We start from the raw sequence: 20,519 nt of genomic DNA, 5'->3' as shown, positions 1-20,519 counted from the left end.
GGGAAGAGCCCGGATCTCAATCCCATTGAGAACGTCTGGGACCTGTTGGATCGGAGGGTGGGGGCTAGGGCCATTCCCCCCAGAAATGTCCAGGAACTTGCAAGTGCCTTGGTGGAAGAGTGGGGTAACATCTCACAGTAAGAACTGGCACATCTGGTGCCGTCCATGAGGAGGAGATGCACTTCACCAGATACTGACTGTTACTTTTGATTTTGACCCCCCCTTTGTTCAGGGACACATTATTCAATTTCTGTTGGTCACATGTCTGTGAAACTTGTTCAGTTTGTCTTAGTAGTTGAATCTTTTTATGTGCATACAAATATTTACGCATAAAGTCTGCTGAAAATGAGACGACGCTTCTTTTGCGCAGTATATATCGCCATGCCTGTAGTTTGATCGCATCTATTTCCCTCCTCCTATGGGAAATCAAACGCAGGTCTTTTTGCCCCTCGGGCCCTTTAAAAGGCGGGGACAAGGTCTGTGCCGGGCGAGTCCGTGTAGAACAAGATTGACGTGGCAGCGAACCAATGAGCGAGCGCCCTGAAGCGTTTTCCGTTTGAACCAGGATGGCGGACCAATAGCGCGGCGCGGCGGGGCGAGCGGACCAATCAGCGGCGAGAGCGGATTTAAAGAAATTGGCGGCTGGGCAGCGGAGAGGCAGAGGCAGCGGACGGGGGTTTAAAGCGGTTGAATCATGCAGGTAAGGTCGCCTTTACGCCCATAAATAAACACACAACCGCGGATAAACACCGTCCTTTACACCCGATGTCACACCGAGCGCCCCGCGGTTACCGTTTAATGTTAATTAGGAGGTTTTTATTTTTTAACTGACATCAGAGCAGAACCGTGTGTTTGTGTCTATGATTTCAGTTCGTTTATTGAACTATAACTGAGATGGAAGTGGAGGTGAACTGGTCCGGACATCAATATTATCTTTTTATTATAATTAGTATTACTTATTAGTTTGTTATCGCCAGAAAACGAGTGTCCGGTTCCGGGCTGAAATTGGGTCCAATGGCTGCCGTCTCTCGCCTTTTGAGCCAAACGAGCCACCGTCGCTTCACGGAGTCGAGTGTGTCTCTGGGCTGATGGTTGTGTGAGAGGAAACTGCACTTTGCTCGCTGTGTTAGTGATGTTTATCCATGCAGGCTGGGAGAAACTACCACAGCCGTCTAACATAATCCCAGGAGCTTCAGACCCCTGCACACAGGAAAAACGCCTTGCAGAAATAAATCCGGCCCCTTTTGAGCTGCCCCTGTTGTCTTCAGCAGATGTTCACACTCCTGAACTAAAAGTGCCGAAATCCCTGCTTTGCACACTAACTAGCTGCTAATAGGCTACATAAAAAACATGTCCAAATGTACTTCTACAGTTGTTTACTTCGGTTTCTGTTCTGCAGTTGAACTGGTCCTGATATGAGTGCATTGCAGAATAGAGCTCAAATGACGCGTTTGGGTTAGTAAAGATTAATGTGTCTTTTAGTGGAATTGCACAAAACACATTCCAACGAAAGAAGTGACATCTCAGAGGTAAGGATTGGCAAATGTGAGGCACACATGGGTTTTTTGTCACGGGACTCCTGTTGGCAATGCCTAAAAAGGGTACCTTTTTAACTTGAATGTATTCCTGTTTTTAATTGTTTCCAGACCGCACAGACAAACGATAAAGAGAATCTGGATCCTAAACCAGTTAGACCACAGGTAGGCCGATGCCTTTTATTATTGCTGTCCTGGCAGGCGACGCATCCCAAAGTGCGGCGTTGCAATCGTTGCACGATACAACCCGGTGCATCCCAGCGTGCAGAGTCCCAGTCTGTGGTGGGGGGTATAAGGTGTAGAAGTGATGGTTTTACACTATTGCCCATTTATCGACGCCTCGGTTTCCCTGCTGCCAGTTAGAGGTGGTGGATTATCAAATGATTGCGTAACAGTCACTGAAGGAGCTGCAGATCAGCCAGCCTGTGGGTGGATAGTCCATCTCTGCTGTTCTAGATTTAGGCATTGTGGGTCACCCACAGGGACCGGGCCGCAGTGCTGTTGGGCCCCGAGCCATTTTTAATTTGTGCCCTGATTTCAATTTAATTTCCCAGAGGAAGCCCTTTCATGTAGCTTTTTTCTTTAGTTTGCATGTCTTAAATGATGCCCAATTTCACAGAAGCATGTTTTGAAAAACTGAGGGATATGGGGGTGAAAGGCACGTACCGTAGGCCTGAACGGATGTAAGAGCCCAGATAAACTATGGCAATCTGTACAGAGGGGGGGGAACTAACCCTAACCTGTGCTTTACAATCGGTACGCTTTAAGACATGCAGTCAGATCTCAAGGTGCAACCATGCGTGACGTCTGGTGGAGTGAAAGGGTTGTGATCCTGGGGGTATAAAGTGTTTAATCCAACCATCTCTCTGTCCTGCCCAGTTCACCACGCCCCTGGGGACGATGGGGCCACAGCGCGTGCCGAGGAACCCGGCTGTGGAGAACGGTGACTGCCACACAGTGACGGGTAGGTTCGTCCGTCTCTTTGGGAATAGAGGAGAGGTATGGAGTGGTCTTCTTTAACTTCTCCTTTGTGCAGTGCTCACCGTCTTTCTCTCTCTCAGGCCCGAGCAGAGTGGCAGCGGTGGCCAGCTATCGCAGCGCTTGCCCTCCACCCAGGTGAGCAGATCCACCATTAGCCAGTGGGTAACGAATTAGTCTCCAGCCGTGGTTTTTCATTAACTGATGACCCAAACGCAGTCTTTAACCCTTTTTTTTGACTCTCTCCATCTCTCCCCCTCCCCTTCCCCGCAGCCGGAAGCGCTTCTGCATCAACGACTTCGACATCGGCCGGCCGCTAGGCAAGGGCAAGTTCGGCAACGTGTACCTGGCCCGCGAGCGCAAGCTCAAGTTCATCGTGGCGCTGAAGGTGCTGTTCAAGTCGCAGATCGAGAAGGAGGGCGTGGAGCACCAGCTGCGCCGGGAGATCGAGATCCAGTCCCACCTCAGGTGCGTCGGGGGGGCCACGGGCCAGACGGGATGCGTGGCTGTGTTGTAGCGGAGGGCGCTGTCAGTGATACGAGTCTTCCTCGCCCGTCGGCGGACCCTAATGCTCCCTCCATTCCCCCTCCCAGGCACCCCAACATCCTGCGCTTCTACCAGTACTTCCACGACCGCACGCGTGTCTATCTGGTGCTGGAGTACGCCCCCCAGGGAGAGATGTACAAGCAGTTGCAGCGCTGCGGCCGCTTCGACGACCAGCGCACCGCCACGGTGAGGGGCAGGGGGCAATTCGACCAGGCTCTTTATTTAGTTTTTGTGTCAACCTGTCTCCGCCCGTGCTCTAAAGCTCTGTTCTCCTCTGCCCTCAGTACATGGAGGAGCTGGCGGACGCGCTGCTGTACTGCCACGAGCGCAAGGTCATCCACCGCGACATCAAGCCCGAGAACCTGCTGCTGGGCTTCCGGGGCGAGCTGAAGATCGCCGACTTCGGCTGGTCCGTCCACGCGCCCTCCCTCAGGTCCGTCCGTGTCGTCCCCGTCCCCCCTCAGATGGCAAGTCTCCGGCTTTTGTGCCCCAACTTAAATAAATAAACCCTCCCCCCCCCACCAGGCGGCGGACCATGTGCGGCACGCTGGACTACCTGCCCCCGGAGATGATCGAGGGGCGCACGCACGATGAGAAGGTGGACCTGTGGTGCATCGGGGTGCTGTGCTACGAGTGCCTGGTAGGGAACCCCCCCTTCGAGACGTCCAGCCACTCAGACACCTACAAGAGGATCACCAAGGTACGCCGTCCCTCTGTCCTCGGTTTGTCTTAGTGTCCCCATCCTCCCGTTTTTAGCCTCTGGAGGCACCACAGATGCTTCTCTTGGCTAGTTGGCGGTTGATTAAAATCAACCGCCAACAAGCCAAGAGAAGGACCTGTGTCTCACGCGCCTGTTCCGCCGTCTCCTCGTCCAGGTGGACCTGCAGTTCCCCAAGGTGGTGTCGGACGGGGCGCGTGACCTCATCTCCAAGCTGCTCCGGCACAACCCCGCCATGCGGCTGCCCCTGCGCAGCGTCCAGGACCACCCCTGGGTCAAGGCCAACTCCCGGCGTGTGCTGCCGCCCGTCTACACGCCCAAGAAAGTGTGACGGCCGCCTGTCCCTCCTGTCTGTGTCTCTCTCTCTCTCTCTCTCTCTGTCTCTTTCATATATTTGTTTTCCTGCTGAAGGAAATTCTGTATTTTAAAGTTTGTTAAATATTTAGGGAAGGTTATTTTATTAAATGGTGTAATAAAGTTTTTTTTATGCTTCCACTAGGATGTGAGTGTGTGTTGGGGGAATTTCCCTACTCCGATCGCAAGGTTGGCGTTTTACTTTTCAGCCCAGGGGCACGAAGGACTGTTGACCCATCGGTTATTTTTGGGTCTGTCTGCACTCCCTTCTGCAGCCCAGTGTCGTCCATATCTGAGCTGGTAAAGGGTATCTTTCCTCTCTCTCTCTCCATCCATCTCTCCGACTATAAATAAAGCCGCCACGGCGCTATAAGCAGATTAGGCCGCGCCTGCGCAGACGAGCCCACGCACTCTTCAAGAGCCTCATTAACATCGGGTTTAGTCACCTGACACTTCGCGAGAAAGATATTTATATACACGTTCCCCCGCCACCAAAGTGTGATTTTAAATCTAGTCAACTACGGTTTATATCTTGTTTAAAAACTAAACAGCCGCTGTGTCGAGATACGGGCTGCCTGCTGCTGCACCTTTGCCCCCGTCGACTTTGATTAAGACTGAACGCGTCGTATCCGTTTAGTTTTTTCCGACATTGTTAATTAGAAAACGTAATTCAAAGCAGGACCATATTCTCTGAATGAACAGGCGCTGCCCAGCTGTGAAACACCCCCCATATTGCTGTGTTTCTGCTTTAAAATGTGTTTTCACGGGGTTACATGCACAAGAAACGCTTGTGGCTCTTCTCGCTCATGCTGGAGCAGCTGCGGCCCAGGAGGGGCGCGCTGTCCTGGCGGGGGTGGGTCTTGCATTGGCCAAATGAGCGCATGTAATCCGGGTGCTTAATAACATCCGGCTGCAGAAATAAAAGCGTCCCCTTCGGCACATTAATCCACGCGTTAATAAATTCCCGTTCGCAGCCCGACAGCGCCCCTAGTGTCCGGACGGGGGAGACGCCGCACAGTGTTCCCAATAAATGAAATCCCGCTTTGACACGGCCTGTATTTCAGTTACTCTCTACTCCTTTAAGTCTTCAGCTGTGACGCCTGTTCCTGCAGGATCCTCTTGTAAGATCTGTATTATTGTTAATTATCCAACAGTAACTCCTCCCACACATGCGTCATTCTGCAGGACACTTATTATTTATTTATTTCTTGGCAGACGCCCTTCTCCAGCAAAATATCAACGCAATACAAAGCGCAATTCACGTATGTTCAGACTGCTTCGTTCAATCGGACAGTCGTGTGGGGGACAGAAGTGTCTCCGGTCCCGTAGGACATTTGTTGTCCCCGTATGACTCTTTAAAACGCACGGTGTCTTATCCCTGATGGGCAGATTGCGTATTGTAGAGGGTTTATGATATAACAGCTGAATTATTCTTGGTCTTGGGGCCATTTCCATTGTATGATCAATAATAATACTTATTGGAACTTGCATACTCTTGTGAACGTTAAACACATCTTCTATTATACAGCTACTAACACACTATTACTAACACAGACACACTTCTCCTAACCTCAATGGTTCTATTAATAAGCCGATTACAAAGTATCTCCGACATCAGAGTAATGCATATCCAGTAATAGACCATGCATAATAATAATAATAATGCATAAAGTACTGCCACCTGCAGACAAAGTATCTCAAAACGCTTTCAAGTCGAGTCACGCGTTCTTTTCTGATGTAAATGGTAAAACCTGCGTGGGTCGTGGGTCGGAGCCGCGCCGCCGCCGGGTGACGTTTCGGCACCGGGATTGCGTCTCCGTGACGGGGGGGAGGGGGCACCACGTGAGCGTCGCTCACGATTAATTGCCATGTACAGCCCGTGCACACATGCGCCCCCCATGCCGAGCTCTACATGCATGAAGCGGAAACCCCCGTTTGATCAAAGTACGTCACCGCTCTGTTCTGCTCTTCAATTATGTATGTGTGACAGGAGAAGAGAGAAGGATAATCGAGATGTAAAGCCTTGCATTTGATTTCCTTCGTGCAACCCCCCCCCAAAAAAAAAAGCCACAATGTATTTTAATAATCAGAACAACAAAACAATAGGAGTTAGTCTGTAAATTGGGGGGTCACTGTGGTGGGCGAGAAGAACCAGTTAGCTCTAAATAAATAAACACGGAATACATTCCTGAATTAAAAGGCCAGGTAAAAGTCTGTCTTTCTGAGTGGGGGACGGCGCAGTGGTCCCCCCTCCCCCGCCATCTTGTTGCATCTCAGTCGGTAACGGGTCTGTCTGCCGTTCTCTCTCTCTCTCTCTCTCTCTCTCCGTGGGTGGGGGGGAAACACATACACACACACACGGGCTTCTGCTTCCACTGGACTGCGTGCCTGGTTACCTTAAATAAACTCCCTCAAAACAAACAAACACAAATATATATATTTATATGTATGACGGTGTGTCTCCAATCTGATACAGTGTATCTATAGCGCCGCCATCCTTCCTTCTACTCTTTCTCTCTGTCTCTCACCGCCCAGAAACCTCCCGGATGACAGATGACGTCAGACGAGCCACTTTGTTCTCGTCCACAGCTCCCCCCCCAACACACACACCACCCTCCTCCTTTACCCCCCTGCTCAGGAGAAAGCATCAGTGACAGAAACACAAGGCGCAGCCAGAGCAGCCATAGTGGAGACGGGTTTGCAGCCGGGCGACGCGTCCTGACACACAGAAAAACACGCACATCGGTGGAGAAAACCGGGGGAATAACAGCCAGAAACATCGACGGCAGAAAAAGCGCATTTCGACGAGCAGAGGGGAGAGAAAAGGTGGTCTGGGAAGCGTCGGAAAAGACGGACAAACCAGCGGGAGCTGTGAAGGAGGGGAAGACATATATATATATTTATATATAATATATATATATATATAGGGGTGCATCATCAACATCATAATAACAATAATAATAATAAAAAGGGTTCGGTCATCAATTAATCAATCAACACACAAATAAACAAACAGGCGATAGAAGAGGAGCTGCAACGCGCGGGTCCACATAGGATTTAGACACCCCCCACTTGACAGACTCGAAGGATAGAAATGTGAGTACGGATTGTGGTTGTGTGTTTTTATGTGTCTTCATGTGTGTGTGTGTGTTGTGCAGTTGCTGTCGCCCCCCCCCCTCCCCCTGTAGACAGGTGAGCTGGCTGTTGTGCCTTTTAAAGGGCGAAGGTGGGGACGGACAAAAATAAAACCACATAAAATGATCAATAAAGGGAAAGATCCGATTTCACATGCAGCCCCACTACAGGTATTAAGCGAGGGACCCCCCCACGGAGACACCGACACCCCGTTTGCAGCCCCTTCACACTCGGGGAGCAGTTCGGGCTTCAGAAGACGGTCTATTTGTACTGTTCATAATTCAATACTAATTTAAACCCCCCACTGCCAACACCAACACACAGTTATAATGCGAATAACACTGTAAATCTCCCAATGAATCTTGTGGTGACATAATAATAAAAGTCTTTTCGCTACAATAACGACACGCACGATCACGCACAACATACAAATGTCCCCCCGCCCGTCTCTAATTAGCCCCCGTGTTTTTCTGTCAATTTGTGCGTGTTTTTCTGGGGTTGATCTGTGTTTTAAATCGCGGCTGTGTCAAATGCGTGCCTCCCGTTTCTCGCTGGCTTGTACTGGCTGGAATGGGATTTATTTATTTAATTGATTTATTTGATCCACTCGGTCGTGCTTTTATCGTCGCTGACACGCATCGCAAACACTGACGTTGTATTTTATATACCCTATATACCGATATATATATATACCTATCTACAGTGGCAGTGAAAATGGCCCTCTCCCGTGCGTGGGCACAGCCGTGTGCATCTCAGATGTGCGTGTGAAATCTGTCAACACCAGCGGGGTGTAACACGGCCAGGTGGGCACACTGGCACCGGGTACATGCAGACCTATGCGTGTTCCGTGTGGGTCAGGAACAACAGCAGAGGACAGGAGGAGGAGGAGGAGGAGGAGGAGGAGGAGGAGGAGGGTGGGGTGAGTCCATCAGCCACCCATGAGTCGTGATGGAGCGGGTAGGATGCTCCCGGGGCAAAGGGGCATCTGCCCGTGGGTGCGTGTCCGTCCGTCCGTCCTTATTAATGCCCAGCCGGCTATTAATCCCCACTCAGACGCGCGTCACATGTGCCCCAACGCTTTGACATGCTGGAGGGGGGGGTGAGAAATGAGTGGCGGAAAACAACCCCCGAGTGGAGCCTGTGGGGCCCGGGCCATGTCACCGTGTCCGTCCGTCTGTCTGTCTGTGCGTGAATGACACACTCACACAGACTGTAGTGTCGATTATATTTATTTAAATAGCCTGCGATGTCACTAGCATTAACTACCATTCATTAATTATTATTATTATTATTATTATTATTATTATTATTATTATTATTATTATTATATAGGGGGACGACGGCTCATGAAGGAAATATCCGGGAATCTGTGGGACCGGTGAGGGGGGGGGCTGTAAATAACCCTGTTTGTGTGAAATGCCTTCTCTTATTCACACTGTCAACACGGAGTTTAAATAATCAAATAGTATTGTCATCATTAGTAATAATAATAATAATAATAATAATAATAATAATAATAATAATAACATACTACCAATTTCTGAGGCGATTTATTTTTTATTTGGTTTGATCTATGATGATGATTCACGGCTCTGGATTTAACCCCCACCCCCCCGCTTTCCTTTTCTCCATCCTCTCTCTCTCTCTCTCTCTCTCTCTCTCTCTCTCTCTCTCTCCGGTTTAACGGAGCGGGGCGGGGTGAGGGGGTCGGGCCAGAGTAATCTTAACCCTTTCCGTTTCCGATGGCTTGGCCTCAGAGTCAGACACGGCCGCCGGGGGGGTCAATACACACATTAATGACATATCTGAAACACAACTACACGCTAACACCGTGTTTACAACCTTGATAACAGTCAAAATAATAGTGTGCGTGACTACAACCCTGTCTCTCTCTCTTATCCGCTGCATCCCTGGGGAGATATGGCGTGCCTGGGGGGGTCAGTGCTGTTTAGTGCGGCTCTCCCGGTTTCCCAGCGTCTCCCAATTCAAAAGCGCTCTGTTGACACAACAAGGTTATAGAGACAGACGGCAGCTGCTCGGCATAGTGACCGACACACCCGCCCGGCAGGCTGGGGGGTCGGACGTGTGGGTGTCCATCTCTCTCTCTCTCTCTCTCTCTCTCTCTCTCTCTCTCCCACTGCACACCAGGATTAGCCTACCGTGTATTTGCACAGTGTAGTACAATGAGACAAGCACACAGTTGCTGTTTTGCAGATTGCACCGTGTGTCCTGTGGGCATGGTGGGGTGCACAGTGTGTCTGTGTGTTTATATATCAGTGCATCTCTGCACATTGGCACTGATCTTTCTGCATTTGCTCGGCATCTTGAAATGGCCAGAAAAGGGGCCATGAAAGAGAACCATGTATATCTTATTATTAATCCGATAATTCCTGTTTCCACTACTGTCGGTGGTTTTGATTGATCCATCGATTGATCGAGATCCTCCCCCACCCCACCTCCCCACCTCCCCACCCTCTCGTCCTAAACTCCGGATTGAGGGTCTAAAAATAGGCCAACACGAGTCAGCGGGAATCGTCGGCCCCGGCGAGAGCAGGCCGTCCTCTTCAGCAGCGAATGACACCCATCTGCCTTCACACACCTGTGCATGCATTCATAGACCCATGCACGCCAGTGTGTGTGTGTGTGTGTGTGTGTGTGGGGGGGGTTGTTTTTGCAGGCTCGGAGGATGACATGCATATCAATATATACATCGATGTCTATACATTCAAACAGCTCAATTTCATTCACGCGTTAGAGGTCATTCTCTCGCCGTTGTGGCGCCACCTGCCGGCCGGAGCGCGTCACTGCCGCTGTTTATGTGCAGATTTGCCAGTGGACCGGATCTACTTGTCAATACGTTCAATACGCAAATCAATCGATATATTGACTCATTACGGGGACAGTGGACCCTCTGCACTCTGCGTTTGCATTGCGCACTATTGTATATTGTTAATGTGTTGCGGTTGTATACAGACAACAAGCCTTGTTGCTCCAAGTTGCAACATTAACCACGGTAGAATGGATGCCTTTTGTTTGTTTGTATCATATTCATTTATTTAAAATACATTTTGGCTGCCTTTTTTAAACTAAAATAAGCGTTTTGTGGTATTTTGTGTTTATATCTTTGTTTTTGATTGGGGTGTATTTCTAGAGAGGTGGAGTGGATGGGTGTGGGGAGGTAGCATTTACACATATTTAAGTGATTTTTCATTTGTAGAATAAAGTTGGTTAAGTCACTCTCTCTACCTCATTTCTCTCTGTCACTGTCTGTCTTTTTCGCTCTTTTTCTCTCTAGAACTTTTTCTTTTCAGGATCTTTTGAAAGCGTGTGTAGGGAGTTGAGAAAATGGTGTCCTTCCCCTTGGGGCTGTGTTCATATGTTCAGTTTGTGTTATCCCTTCCGATCTCCACCCCCCAACGCTTTTGAGCCGAGAATACATTATTGGTGGGATAATTTAACGTTGTCTCAACACTGGGGCGTCCCCGTTGTCCCCCCCTCTGATTGGGCCTGTATTTACACTATTTGTCATTGGCGTCGATGTTCTTTGACAGTGGCCGTGTCACTGGGCCCGCCCTGGGCCGTGATTGGTAGGTGGTCGTGCTGTGAGTGTTGTGTTGTGATTGGCAGGTCTGCACCAGCCGCCCCCGCAGCAGGAGCCCCAGGGGGAGAGGGAGGCCCCCCTGCCCCCCAGCAGCCCCCCAACCTCACCAGCAACCGGCGCCTGCAGCAGACCCAGGCACAAGTGGACGAGGTGAGGAGACTCGCCCAGCCCCACACGGACACGCCCGCTCACACACGCTGACACACGGACAAACTGACACAAAACCGACACTATGACACTGTGACACCCTAATTGATGCACTGACTCCCACTGTGACGCACTGACCCATACACTGACACACCGACTCAACTCCCACTGTGACACACTGACCAATATACTGACACACTCACTAAAACTGTGACACTTTGACACACGGACAAACTGACACAAAATTGATACACTGACACTGTGATACACTTACTGATGCACTGACTCCCACTGTGACACACTGACCGATACAATGACACTCCCACTGTGATACTGTGACACACTGACCAGTACTCTGACACACATGTACATGCTGACCCACCCACTGAGACGCCTTGACCGCCTCTCTCTCAGGTGGTGGACATCATGCGGGTGAACGTGGACAAGGTCCTGGAGCGTGATCAGAAGCTCTCTGAGTTGGACGACCGGGCCGACGCCCTGCAGGCCGGAGCCTCCCAGTTTGAGACCAGCGCTGCCAAGCTCAAGCGCAAGTACTGGTGGAAGAACCTGAAGGTGAGTAGCTCCCAACCAACCCCCAAACATAACTCAGCCAATCCCCAACTGTAACCCACCCACCAACCAACCATAACCCACTCAACCCTAAGCCATAACCCACCCAACTAACCAACTGTAACCCATCCAACCCCCAACCATAACCCTGTCAGGCCCCAGCCATAACTCACCTAATAACCAACCATAACCAACTCACCCTCCAATCAATCAAACCCCCAGCCATAACCCAGCGGCCAACACACCAGCCTTTTCTTTTTCTTTCTGTCCCTTTCTTTTCCATTAATCTCTCTTTCTCTCCCTCTGTCTTTGTCTCTCTCCCCCTTCTCTCGCCCTCTCCGCTCTCTTTCTCTACCCCCTCTCCCTGTCTCTCTTCTCATCACCCTCTCTCTCTCTCCCGCAGATGATGATCATCCTGGGAGTGATATGCGCGATCATTCTGATTATTGTGATCGGTAAGTGATCAATAACTATCACGAGACTCCATGGTTCGACACACCCACTGTGTTGTTTAACACACACACACACACACACACACACACACACACACACTGGGTGCGGTGCGTTAAGTATCCCAGCAGCTCAGAAAGCATAATGATTTAAACAAATGAACTACTACACAGAGCGCTGAGTCACTGCTACAGCAGGGTAGTACCCATAATCCTTTGCTTTGTGGTGATTCAGAGATTATAGCTGACGAAATGGCGCTCGTGCTGCAATTCTCACTGGTGCTGAGTTATGCCACAGACTCCCCATCATGACAATGTTCTCCCAGCAGCCCTTGCTCTCGGGGTTGGCTGTGCTGTGGTTTAGTGGTGACTGCTGTCTTAGTCAGCTCACTGCACTAGGGTGGAAAATGAACGGTGGGCCGAGCCCCTCACAGAGAGAGACCCCACGTCAAGCCCCTAAACGAGAAAGACCCCCACACCGAGCCCCTGACTGCGAGTGTCGCCGCACTGAGCCCCTCACCCACCGAGAGAGACCCCACACTGAGAGCGACAGCACACTGGGAGAGACCCCACACTGAGCCCCTCACTGGGAGAGACCCCTCACCGAGAGAGACCCCACACCGAGCCCCTCACCGAGAGAGGCCCCCTCCCCGAGTCCTTTGCTGAAAGAAACCCCCTCACCGATCCCCTCCCCAAGAGAGACCCCTCAATGAGCCCCTCACCGAGAGAGACCCCACACTGAGACAGACCCCACACCGAGCCCCTCACTGAGCGTGTCGCTGCACTGAGCCCCTCACCGGGAGAGACCCCTCACCAAGAGAGACCCCTCACCGAGAGAGACCCCACACTGAACCGTTTGGCGAGCGACTCCGGTCCCTAACACACCTACTGTGTCACTGTTCCCACTCCGGTGTCTTGCCCAGTCCCTCGATCAGGATGTCAGATGTCCAGCAGTGAAGTGTCTGACCGATTCTCTCTCTGCTTCCTCCCTCCCTCCTCCCTCTCTCCAGTGTATTTCAGCACCTAGTCGGACCGCCCGTCGGCACGTCTGCACAACCTGCTCTCGTCGCTGAAACGCAAGGACCGACCGACCGACCGACCGAAATCTTCCGCCCCCCCACCCCCCATCCCCCCTTCCCTGCCTGGCCCAGTGTGTGAAGCCTGCCGTCTGGCTGTGTCCAGGACTGTGTAAATATGCCTACCCTTTCTTACCTATGAGTATAATTATGATTATTATTAATACGAGAAAAGACAAAAGACAAAAAAAATGACCACTTGCAATTATTGTTATATATATGATATATATATTTTTGGTTCTTTGTAGAGTATTATTCTTAGATGATGTTTCTACGTGTATTATTATTCATTGCATCAGAGGTGACTGCCTACTACCGGGGGGAAAAACAACTAATGTTTCCTGTATCTGTCCCTGTTTCTCTCTCTCTCTTTCTCTATTTGGAAAGATTGGTGAACCCGTTGCTCTCTCTCTCTCTCTCTCTCTCTCTCTCTCTCTCTCTCTCTCTCTCTCTCTCTTAAACCAAGGTAATAGTTTTTGGATGACTTTTACCAGCACACTCTCTCTCTCCCTCCCTCTCTCTTTTAAACCGAGGTATTAGTCTTTGACTATTAGCAACACTCTACCCCTCTCTCTGTCTCTCTCTCTCTCTCTCTCTCTCTCTCTCTCTATCTCTCTCTCGTTCCTTTTTTGTAAACTGCCACTTTAGACAGGACCAACGTGCGTGCCGTGTTTGCTTTTTTCGGGACTGATAATTTCTATGCGTGTTTTGCGTTTTCCTGTACATTCCTGTATAGCAGTGCCGTATGCTGTCTATATACCTATACGTGTAAACACGTTATTCGCTCTCTCTCTATCTATATATATATAGATGTGTATATATATATATATATATATATATATATATATATATATATATATATATATATTATATACACATATAACTACAGAACTACAATTACCAAGGCTTAGATCGCCAACTAAAATTGGGAAAACAAATACAATTATATCATGAATAAATAATTGTCCCATTGGCTATCTAGGATGCAACGGAAAGGACAAAATAAATACTATAATTAGTCATTAGATTACAATAATAGATTAGAATTAGATCTCCCCTCTGTAGGACTATGTGTACCTATCTCTCTGTGTGTATCATGCATATATATATATAGAAATAACACTAATTAGACAGGAACTTGATTCATAGACTTAACGACCCCTGTGACGCAGTTTTGGAACAATTGCGTTTGTCTTATTTGGAGGGAGGTGAGGGGGGCGTCTGCATCTGTACTAAAACTGTAGCTCCTATAAAAACGAAATTAAAAAGGATATCGATACCCGAATAAATTCCGACCACACAGCGACGGGATCTGAACGCACGGATCTTTGAAGATGAAAAAAATGATCAACCTTGCAAAATAACGGTGAAACTAATACATTCCTATCCACAGCTTTTGTATATTTTTTGATATTCTTCTTTGTTTATTTGAAATGAGGTCATAATGTTTTGGAAGATAATAACTGGAGTCCTGACCCGGGTTTTGGTGGCATTGAGATTTAAACTGGGGCGGGGGGGCGGTGCTGGATCCTGCAGGGTCAGGGCAACATCTACAACAACAGCAACACAAACACACAACCCAGCACGACCACAGACGCTTACTGAGGTTAGTGGCCTGGGTACTAGGGGAGAGGGAGAGAGAGGGAGAGTGTGGAGGTAGAGCTAGGAGGGATGAGAGAAGGATGAGGTGGAGAAGAGAGGGGATGGAAGAGGAGGGCGAGGAGAGAGGAAGGAGAGGAGAAGAGATGGCAGTGGAGGTTTTTAGGAGCTTTATTGTTCACAACAAAGGCAATAGTAATCCTAGCTTCTCTCTCTCCCTCCCTCCCTCTCTCTCTCTCTCTCCTCCCAGTTAGTTGGATACACTACACAACCTGACCACACACTATAAAACACTTCTCATTTTCTGTTGTTGTTGTTCTTGTTACTGTAGCTGTTGCCTTTTTCTCTCTGTTCATTATTTTTCTCTCTCCGGTTACAGATCTTTTTGTATTTATTATTATTATTATTATTATTATTATTATTATTATTATTATTGTTGTTGTTTGTTGACAGTCGGCTCATTTCAGGAACTCTTTTTCTGGTTGTTTTTAATTTTGCGTACTGCCACCAGTGAGCTCTGTCTAACTCTGTCTGTCCGTCTGTCTCTGGGATACACTGCCACTGGACTGGGGAGAGAAAATATTCCTCCTTTGTTTATGGTTTAAAAAAACCCTGCTCGGCTTCAGCAGAATCACCCTCTCTCTCTCTCTCTCTCTCTCACCCCCCCACTCTCGTCACTCTCTCTTTCTCTCATCACCCCCACTCTCTTGTAACTCTCCCGCAACCTCTTCTGAGAGTGTGTATGAGTGTGTGTAGCCAAGCGTGTGTGTGTGTGTAGTGGTGCGACGCGGTGAGTGCGTAGCTGAGCGTGTTGTGTGCCGTGGGTGCCGTGCGTGCCGTGTGTGTGTGTGTGTGTGTGTGTGTGTGTGTGTTGACAGCGATTCCTGCTCTCACTCAAGGTACAATCTCCCAGGCTTAGCCCAGACTGGATTAGCCCGCTTACACGGGGCAGTAAGGGCAAGCTGTTCCCATGTCACCCAGCTACTAGAGAACGGAGGGGGCAGGACTCTGGAAAAGCAGCGGATGGGTGGGGGGGGCGGAGTGACGGGAAGCAGGAAGAGCAGGTTGTGGCTCCGCCCCCTCTCTTCCTCGTCCTATACACACAATTGTTTTTTTTTAAATCCGTGACAGATGTGCTCATGGACAAAGTTGGGGATTTCCTTCCCTCTCTCCCTCTCCCTCTCTCTCTCTCTCTCTCTCTCTCTCTCTCTCTCATTTTGCAGTGCATCCCCTTCCTCTCTCTCTCCCTCTCTCTCTCTCTCTCTCCTTCATCCACTTGTCTTCATCCACCCCTCCCCCCATCTCTGGAGAGCACAAACCACAAAGTCATAGCATTGAACATTAAAATCACTTCTGTCTATCTACCTATGTACCCTTATAACACTGACCAAAAATTGTCTTAACTATACTGCCAAATGCCACCAAGACTCCGTTGCATCGCAATTCTTTTGTGTTTCTTCTAGTTTTTACTTTTTTTTCCCCCCGTTATTTTCTTCCAAAACCAGCTGTGGATCTCTCTTCTTCAGGAGTTCAACCTGTGACTTAAAAACGCGAAAGAGCGTCGAGGAGAAATAGAGGCCGACCGGCCCTAGAGTCAGGATCGGCCTTGATTATTGAGGTTTTAACAAACAAATCAGAAAAAACAGCGTATTATCCCATCGATAATCGTTCCAGGGAACAATCTGTCTGTCTGAGGACACGGAGACTGACCCACGTGGGTGAACGAGGTCACAATTAAGATGGTGGATTCGCTAAATAGATCAATACATAAACCAGAATTTTGTTTCTGACTATGCTAGGATGCGAGAGTCCAAACTGAGGATAAAGAGAAAACTAAACTTAAAATCGTCCACTACATTTTATTTTTAAAAAGATGACAGTTCGCACTGGGATACCTATGTAATGAGAATAATAGCACAAATCTTATTTCTTGATAGTTTGTGTCTGTGGTGTATACAACGACGGAAGAAAATAAAAACAAAACATACATGAGATTTTCATAATCGCTGTAGCTGTTAAAAACATAAAAATACAAAAAAAATGTGTTGTGTGACATCATAGGGAAGGGGTGGGGGGGGTGAGGAAGGTGGGCTGATTCGGATTGCCTGGCCTGATGACAAAATTAAAAAAAAACCTACAGTAGTGATCTAGTTAGGGAGTAAAGGAGTCCAATAATTCAACACAGACAGGCAAATGGAGGGGTCACCTTTGGGGGGTCCTTGTCATCTCAGTGCATTGAAGTCCCAGAGGGGTCCTCGTATCGTCTGCGGGTCGTCCTGAGTGTGCTCGACTAAAAAAAGACATGACAACGAAACGGTGTTATCTATTGAATCGGTTGTTTATTTCTGTGGGCGTCGTGTATTTATTTCTGAACTCAAACTGGGGCGGGGGTGGGGGGTGATGCCCCTCTGATAACTCGGCCCAGCACGCGCTTCCGCCTCTTAATAAAGGAGGGAACTTTATGGGGCGAGAAGATGCCGCTTGGGCACGAGTTATGAAACGGGCATTGCTGGAACACTAACCACTTTATTTTGTACTTTTTATTTATTTAATTTATTTGATGGTGTTCATTTAACCAGTCTGTTGCTGTTATTATTATTATTATTTTAGTTTTCTTGTGTTTGGAGGCTCCACATGTCCCCGCTTTGAGCAGAATATAAATGTATGTCTGAAAATATATACATATATATCAGTTTAATGGTGTCTACCAGAGCCAGGCTGTGATGTGTTCACTGTATAATCTCGCACAACAACTTTTCGTCTTTTCTCCGTTGGCCCACTTTTCCAGCCAATTTTCTGCGGTCAAGACAGGACTGTTGGGCTAACGTTGGCAGAACCTCGGCCGGCTCGATCGTGGGGCGTCTTGAGTTCTAGATTCAATTAACCGACCCCCCAGCCAACAGACGGCCAGTGAGGGGTTAATGGGCGAGATTATAGGGTTACCATGAAAGGTCTTGTCGCATTGCATGATGGGACTTTTCTGTTGTTGTTAAATTAGTTCCCAGGTGTTGATAATAATCCCGCTGGGAATATGGAGCCACTACTGTTATAGTCTGGACTGTCTTTGTTATAGTTTTTTGGTTTTGTTTTGTTTGTGGGTCAGTGGGAGGGAGGGGAAAGTGGAGGGAAGAATTGTGTCTATATTACCCACAATCCCCGGCCTACAAGGAGGGACCTGGCAGGGGAATTCTGGGTAACGTAGGGCACAGGATTTTGTTTTATTATATTTTACCCTTCAGAGGTTCTCCGTAATGGAAATGATCTAGCAGAGAGGATAAACAGACAACACAACAGTTATGTCATAGAATTACGATTGGGAAGAAAGCAGAATGAAACTTTTCAGTGTCTGATCAACGATAAATATCAAGACGATGGGAAAAGAAAGAAGAAAAAAAAACTAAAACAAGAATAATGATATTGACCTGTGTTTATTGTTCCGAGTTAGAAAAAAAAAAAAAATGTATCTGTAACAAAAAAAAATGACAAAAAAAAAAGATGAACATGTGTGTGTGTGTGTGTTTGAAATGAAAATACTACAAAAAATAAAATCTATTTAAAAAATGAATAAAAATAAAACGGGTCAAAATGAATCTGAGTTCAAATTCCTGTCTTCTCTGGTGGTGTTATGCACATGACACGCAGAATACTGCTGGGAGTATTATTTTTACTATTATTATTATTATATGTACAGATACAGACGGGTGACAAATTAAAGGAAAAAACAACATAAAGCCTCTCAGTAAGGTGTTGGGCACCACGAGCCCCAGAACAGCTTCAATGCTCTTGGCACAGATTCTCCGAGTCTCTGGACTCTACTGGAGGGATGAACACCATTCTTCCTAAAGATATTCCCTCATTTGGTGTTTTGATGATGATGGTGGAGAGCGCTGTCTAACACGTCGGTCCACAATCTCCCACAGGTGTTCAATTGGGTGAAGGCCATAGCATATGATTCTCATCATTTTCATACTCATCACACCATTCAGTGACCCTCATGCCCTGTGGATGGGGGCATTGTCATCCTGGAAGAGACACTCCCATCAGGAGAGAAATGTGTCACCATAGGATAAAGGAGATCACTCAGAATAACTTTGTAATGATTTGCAGTGACCCTTCCCTCTAAGGGGACAAGTGGACCCAAACCATGCCAGGAAAATGCCCCCCACAGCATAACAGAGCCTCCAGACCCCCTCACTGTAGGGTCCAGCATTCAGGCCTGTCCCGCTCTCTTGGTGTCCCACACATGCACTCGTCCACTTGTTGTGAGTATGGTGAAGGATGACTCATCTGACCAGACCACTTTTTCCTACATCTCACATATCGCAGTAATGCATAAGCATCACGCTCATCGAATGTGCGCTTTCAACCACAATTTCCAACCCTGTTTACTGATGTCTTTCCCATAGATCTAAATGCAGATGTAACTTTAGTCACTGTTCCTATTGAAACACTAGCCAGTTGAGCGTCTGTGTGACTGAAGCTCGTGATATTTGTGCCCCAATAATGACCCCTCTTTTAAAGTCCCTTAGATCCTTTCCTCTTGCCATCTTGATCCAAAATCGAGGTCAGCTGGGCCTGCTCAGCTTTTGTATACATGCCACAGAGCAGGATAGGATGTTAATTGCTTAATTGTATCATGCAGTACACCTGTCTGGAGGCACCTGCATTTGTTATGTTCCTCCACTCATTTTTTCAGGTTTTTCCTTTCATTTGTCACCCATCTGTATATGTTGTGCCGCCTACAATGTCATATTGTTCTGTCTTCACTTTATTACAGAAGTTCTCAACCCTGGTCCTGGGGACCCCCTACCCTGCTGTTTTTTGTTCCAACCAAGCTCTCAATTACTACTCTAACCCTTAATTGAACAAATTATTTCCTAAATCAGAGCCATTTAATTATTTTAAACAGTAGGGGTTTTAAGTTAAATATAGAATTGTGTAAATAACTTATTAAAGAACAAACTCTTTTATTACACATTAATGGTTCAATTAAGTAATTGAGAGCTGGGTTTGAACAGAAACCAGCAGAGTAGGGGTTCCTCCAGGACTGGGGTTGAGAACCACTGCTTTATTACAATGTCATTACCACATTGTTTAGAAAAGCTGGGTATTGGCCAGAGTATATAGGTAACTCCTCATATGCAAATAAATAAATATATAGACTAGATACATACATACATAATGGCCGCCACTCTATGTTCTGTTGATTCCAGTTTGAACAAATATACAAATACACAAGTCATAAAAAATGTGCATGTGTACAGTTTAATCACTCAGTTATAGACAGGGAATATTTATTTAATTTGAAATATGCATTCCTTGTGACAAGACGGCAATATCAGTGTGACAGAACACCAAACACAAGACAGAGCATGCACTAACAATCCTGTATGGATTATTACCACAATGAAAAACTAAAAAAAAGCCTGAACTCACCTTGATTAAATACTTTATGGTGCACAAATGAGGGTTTTATGTTAATTAACTGAAGGTGGTGATATGATTGTAATATAAATGTATTTATTTATGTATTGATTATATATATATATATATATATATATATATATATATATATATATATATATATATACTGATACAGATAAATACATGTATTATTATTATGAAAACAACCACGCCTTCCACTTTATGCAGTACAACAATGGCGATATAAATGGATTATAGATTTCAAATAGATTTCGCATTTTAAAGTCACTGCAGCACAAGAATGCGAATAGGATCAGCATTACTTTATACAGAACACAGCTAGTGCATTTGACCGTTCTTTGTTAACATGTAAACATGCTTAATTAT

At 47.3% G+C, this 20,519-nt stretch overlaps 2 protein-coding genes across 3 annotated transcripts; both read left to right on the top strand.

Moving 5' to 3' along the window:
* Nucleotides 1-594: 594 nt before the first annotated feature.
* On the top strand, nucleotides 595-4,272 carry aurkb (aurora kinase B). Of its 2 annotated transcripts, XM_066722455.1 has the most exons (9): nucleotides 595-700; nucleotides 1,647-1,700; nucleotides 2,415-2,499; nucleotides 2,597-2,651; nucleotides 2,787-2,981; nucleotides 3,107-3,245; nucleotides 3,344-3,492; nucleotides 3,585-3,759; nucleotides 3,935-4,272. In XM_066722455.1, exons 1-9 carry the CDS (start codon nucleotides 695-697, stop codon nucleotides 4,106-4,108), a joined length of 1,032 nt encoding a protein of 343 aa, XP_066578552.1. In that variant the 5' UTR covers nucleotides 595-694; the 3' UTR covers nucleotides 4,109-4,272. The 2 variants fall into 2 exon arrangements, with proteins under 2 accessions (XP_066578552.1, XP_066578553.1); XM_066722456.1 differs by lacking the exon at nucleotides 1,647-1,700 and having other exon boundaries at nucleotides 631-700.
* A 2,472-nt stretch (nucleotides 4,273-6,744) lies between these two features.
* On the top strand, nucleotides 6,745-18,239 carry LOC136768317 (vesicle-associated membrane protein 2). The gene is made up of 5 exons (XM_066722454.1): nucleotides 6,745-7,227; nucleotides 10,894-11,017; nucleotides 11,429-11,587; nucleotides 11,988-12,039; nucleotides 13,044-18,239. Coding segments are annotated over exons 1-5 (354 nt in total). The 5' UTR covers nucleotides 6,745-7,225; the 3' UTR covers nucleotides 13,061-18,239.
* Nucleotides 18,240-20,519: the final 2,280 nt, after the last annotated feature.

This window comes from Amia ocellicauda, chromosome 14, assembly GCF_036373705.1.
Source record: "Amia ocellicauda isolate fAmiCal2 chromosome 14, fAmiCal2.hap1, whole genome shotgun sequence".
Lineage (NCBI taxonomy): Eukaryota > Metazoa > Chordata > Actinopteri > Amiiformes > Amiidae > Amia > Amia ocellicauda.
Note: the sequence above shows the minus strand (reverse complement) of the source record. Positions and strands in the feature narration are given on the sequence as shown.

Bases quoted from the DNA above. Each gene is read 5' to 3' on its own strand.
- aurkb (XM_066722455.1), top strand. The intron at 3,493-3,584 runs GTCCGTCCGTGT...CCCCCCCACCAG, and splicing joins GTCCACGCGCCCTCCCTCAG to GCGGCGGACCATGTGCGGCA. The intron at 3,760-3,934 runs GTACGCCGTCCC...CTCCTCGTCCAG, and splicing joins CCTACAAGAGGATCACCAAG to GTGGACCTGCAGTTCCCCAA.
- LOC136768317 (XM_066722454.1), top strand. The intron at 11,018-11,428 runs GTGAGGAGACTC...CCTCTCTCTCAG, and splicing joins CCCAGGCACAAGTGGACGAG to GTGGTGGACATCATGCGGGT. The intron at 11,588-11,987 runs GTGAGTAGCTCC...TCTCTCCCGCAG, and splicing joins ACTGGTGGAAGAACCTGAAG to ATGATGATCATCCTGGGAGT.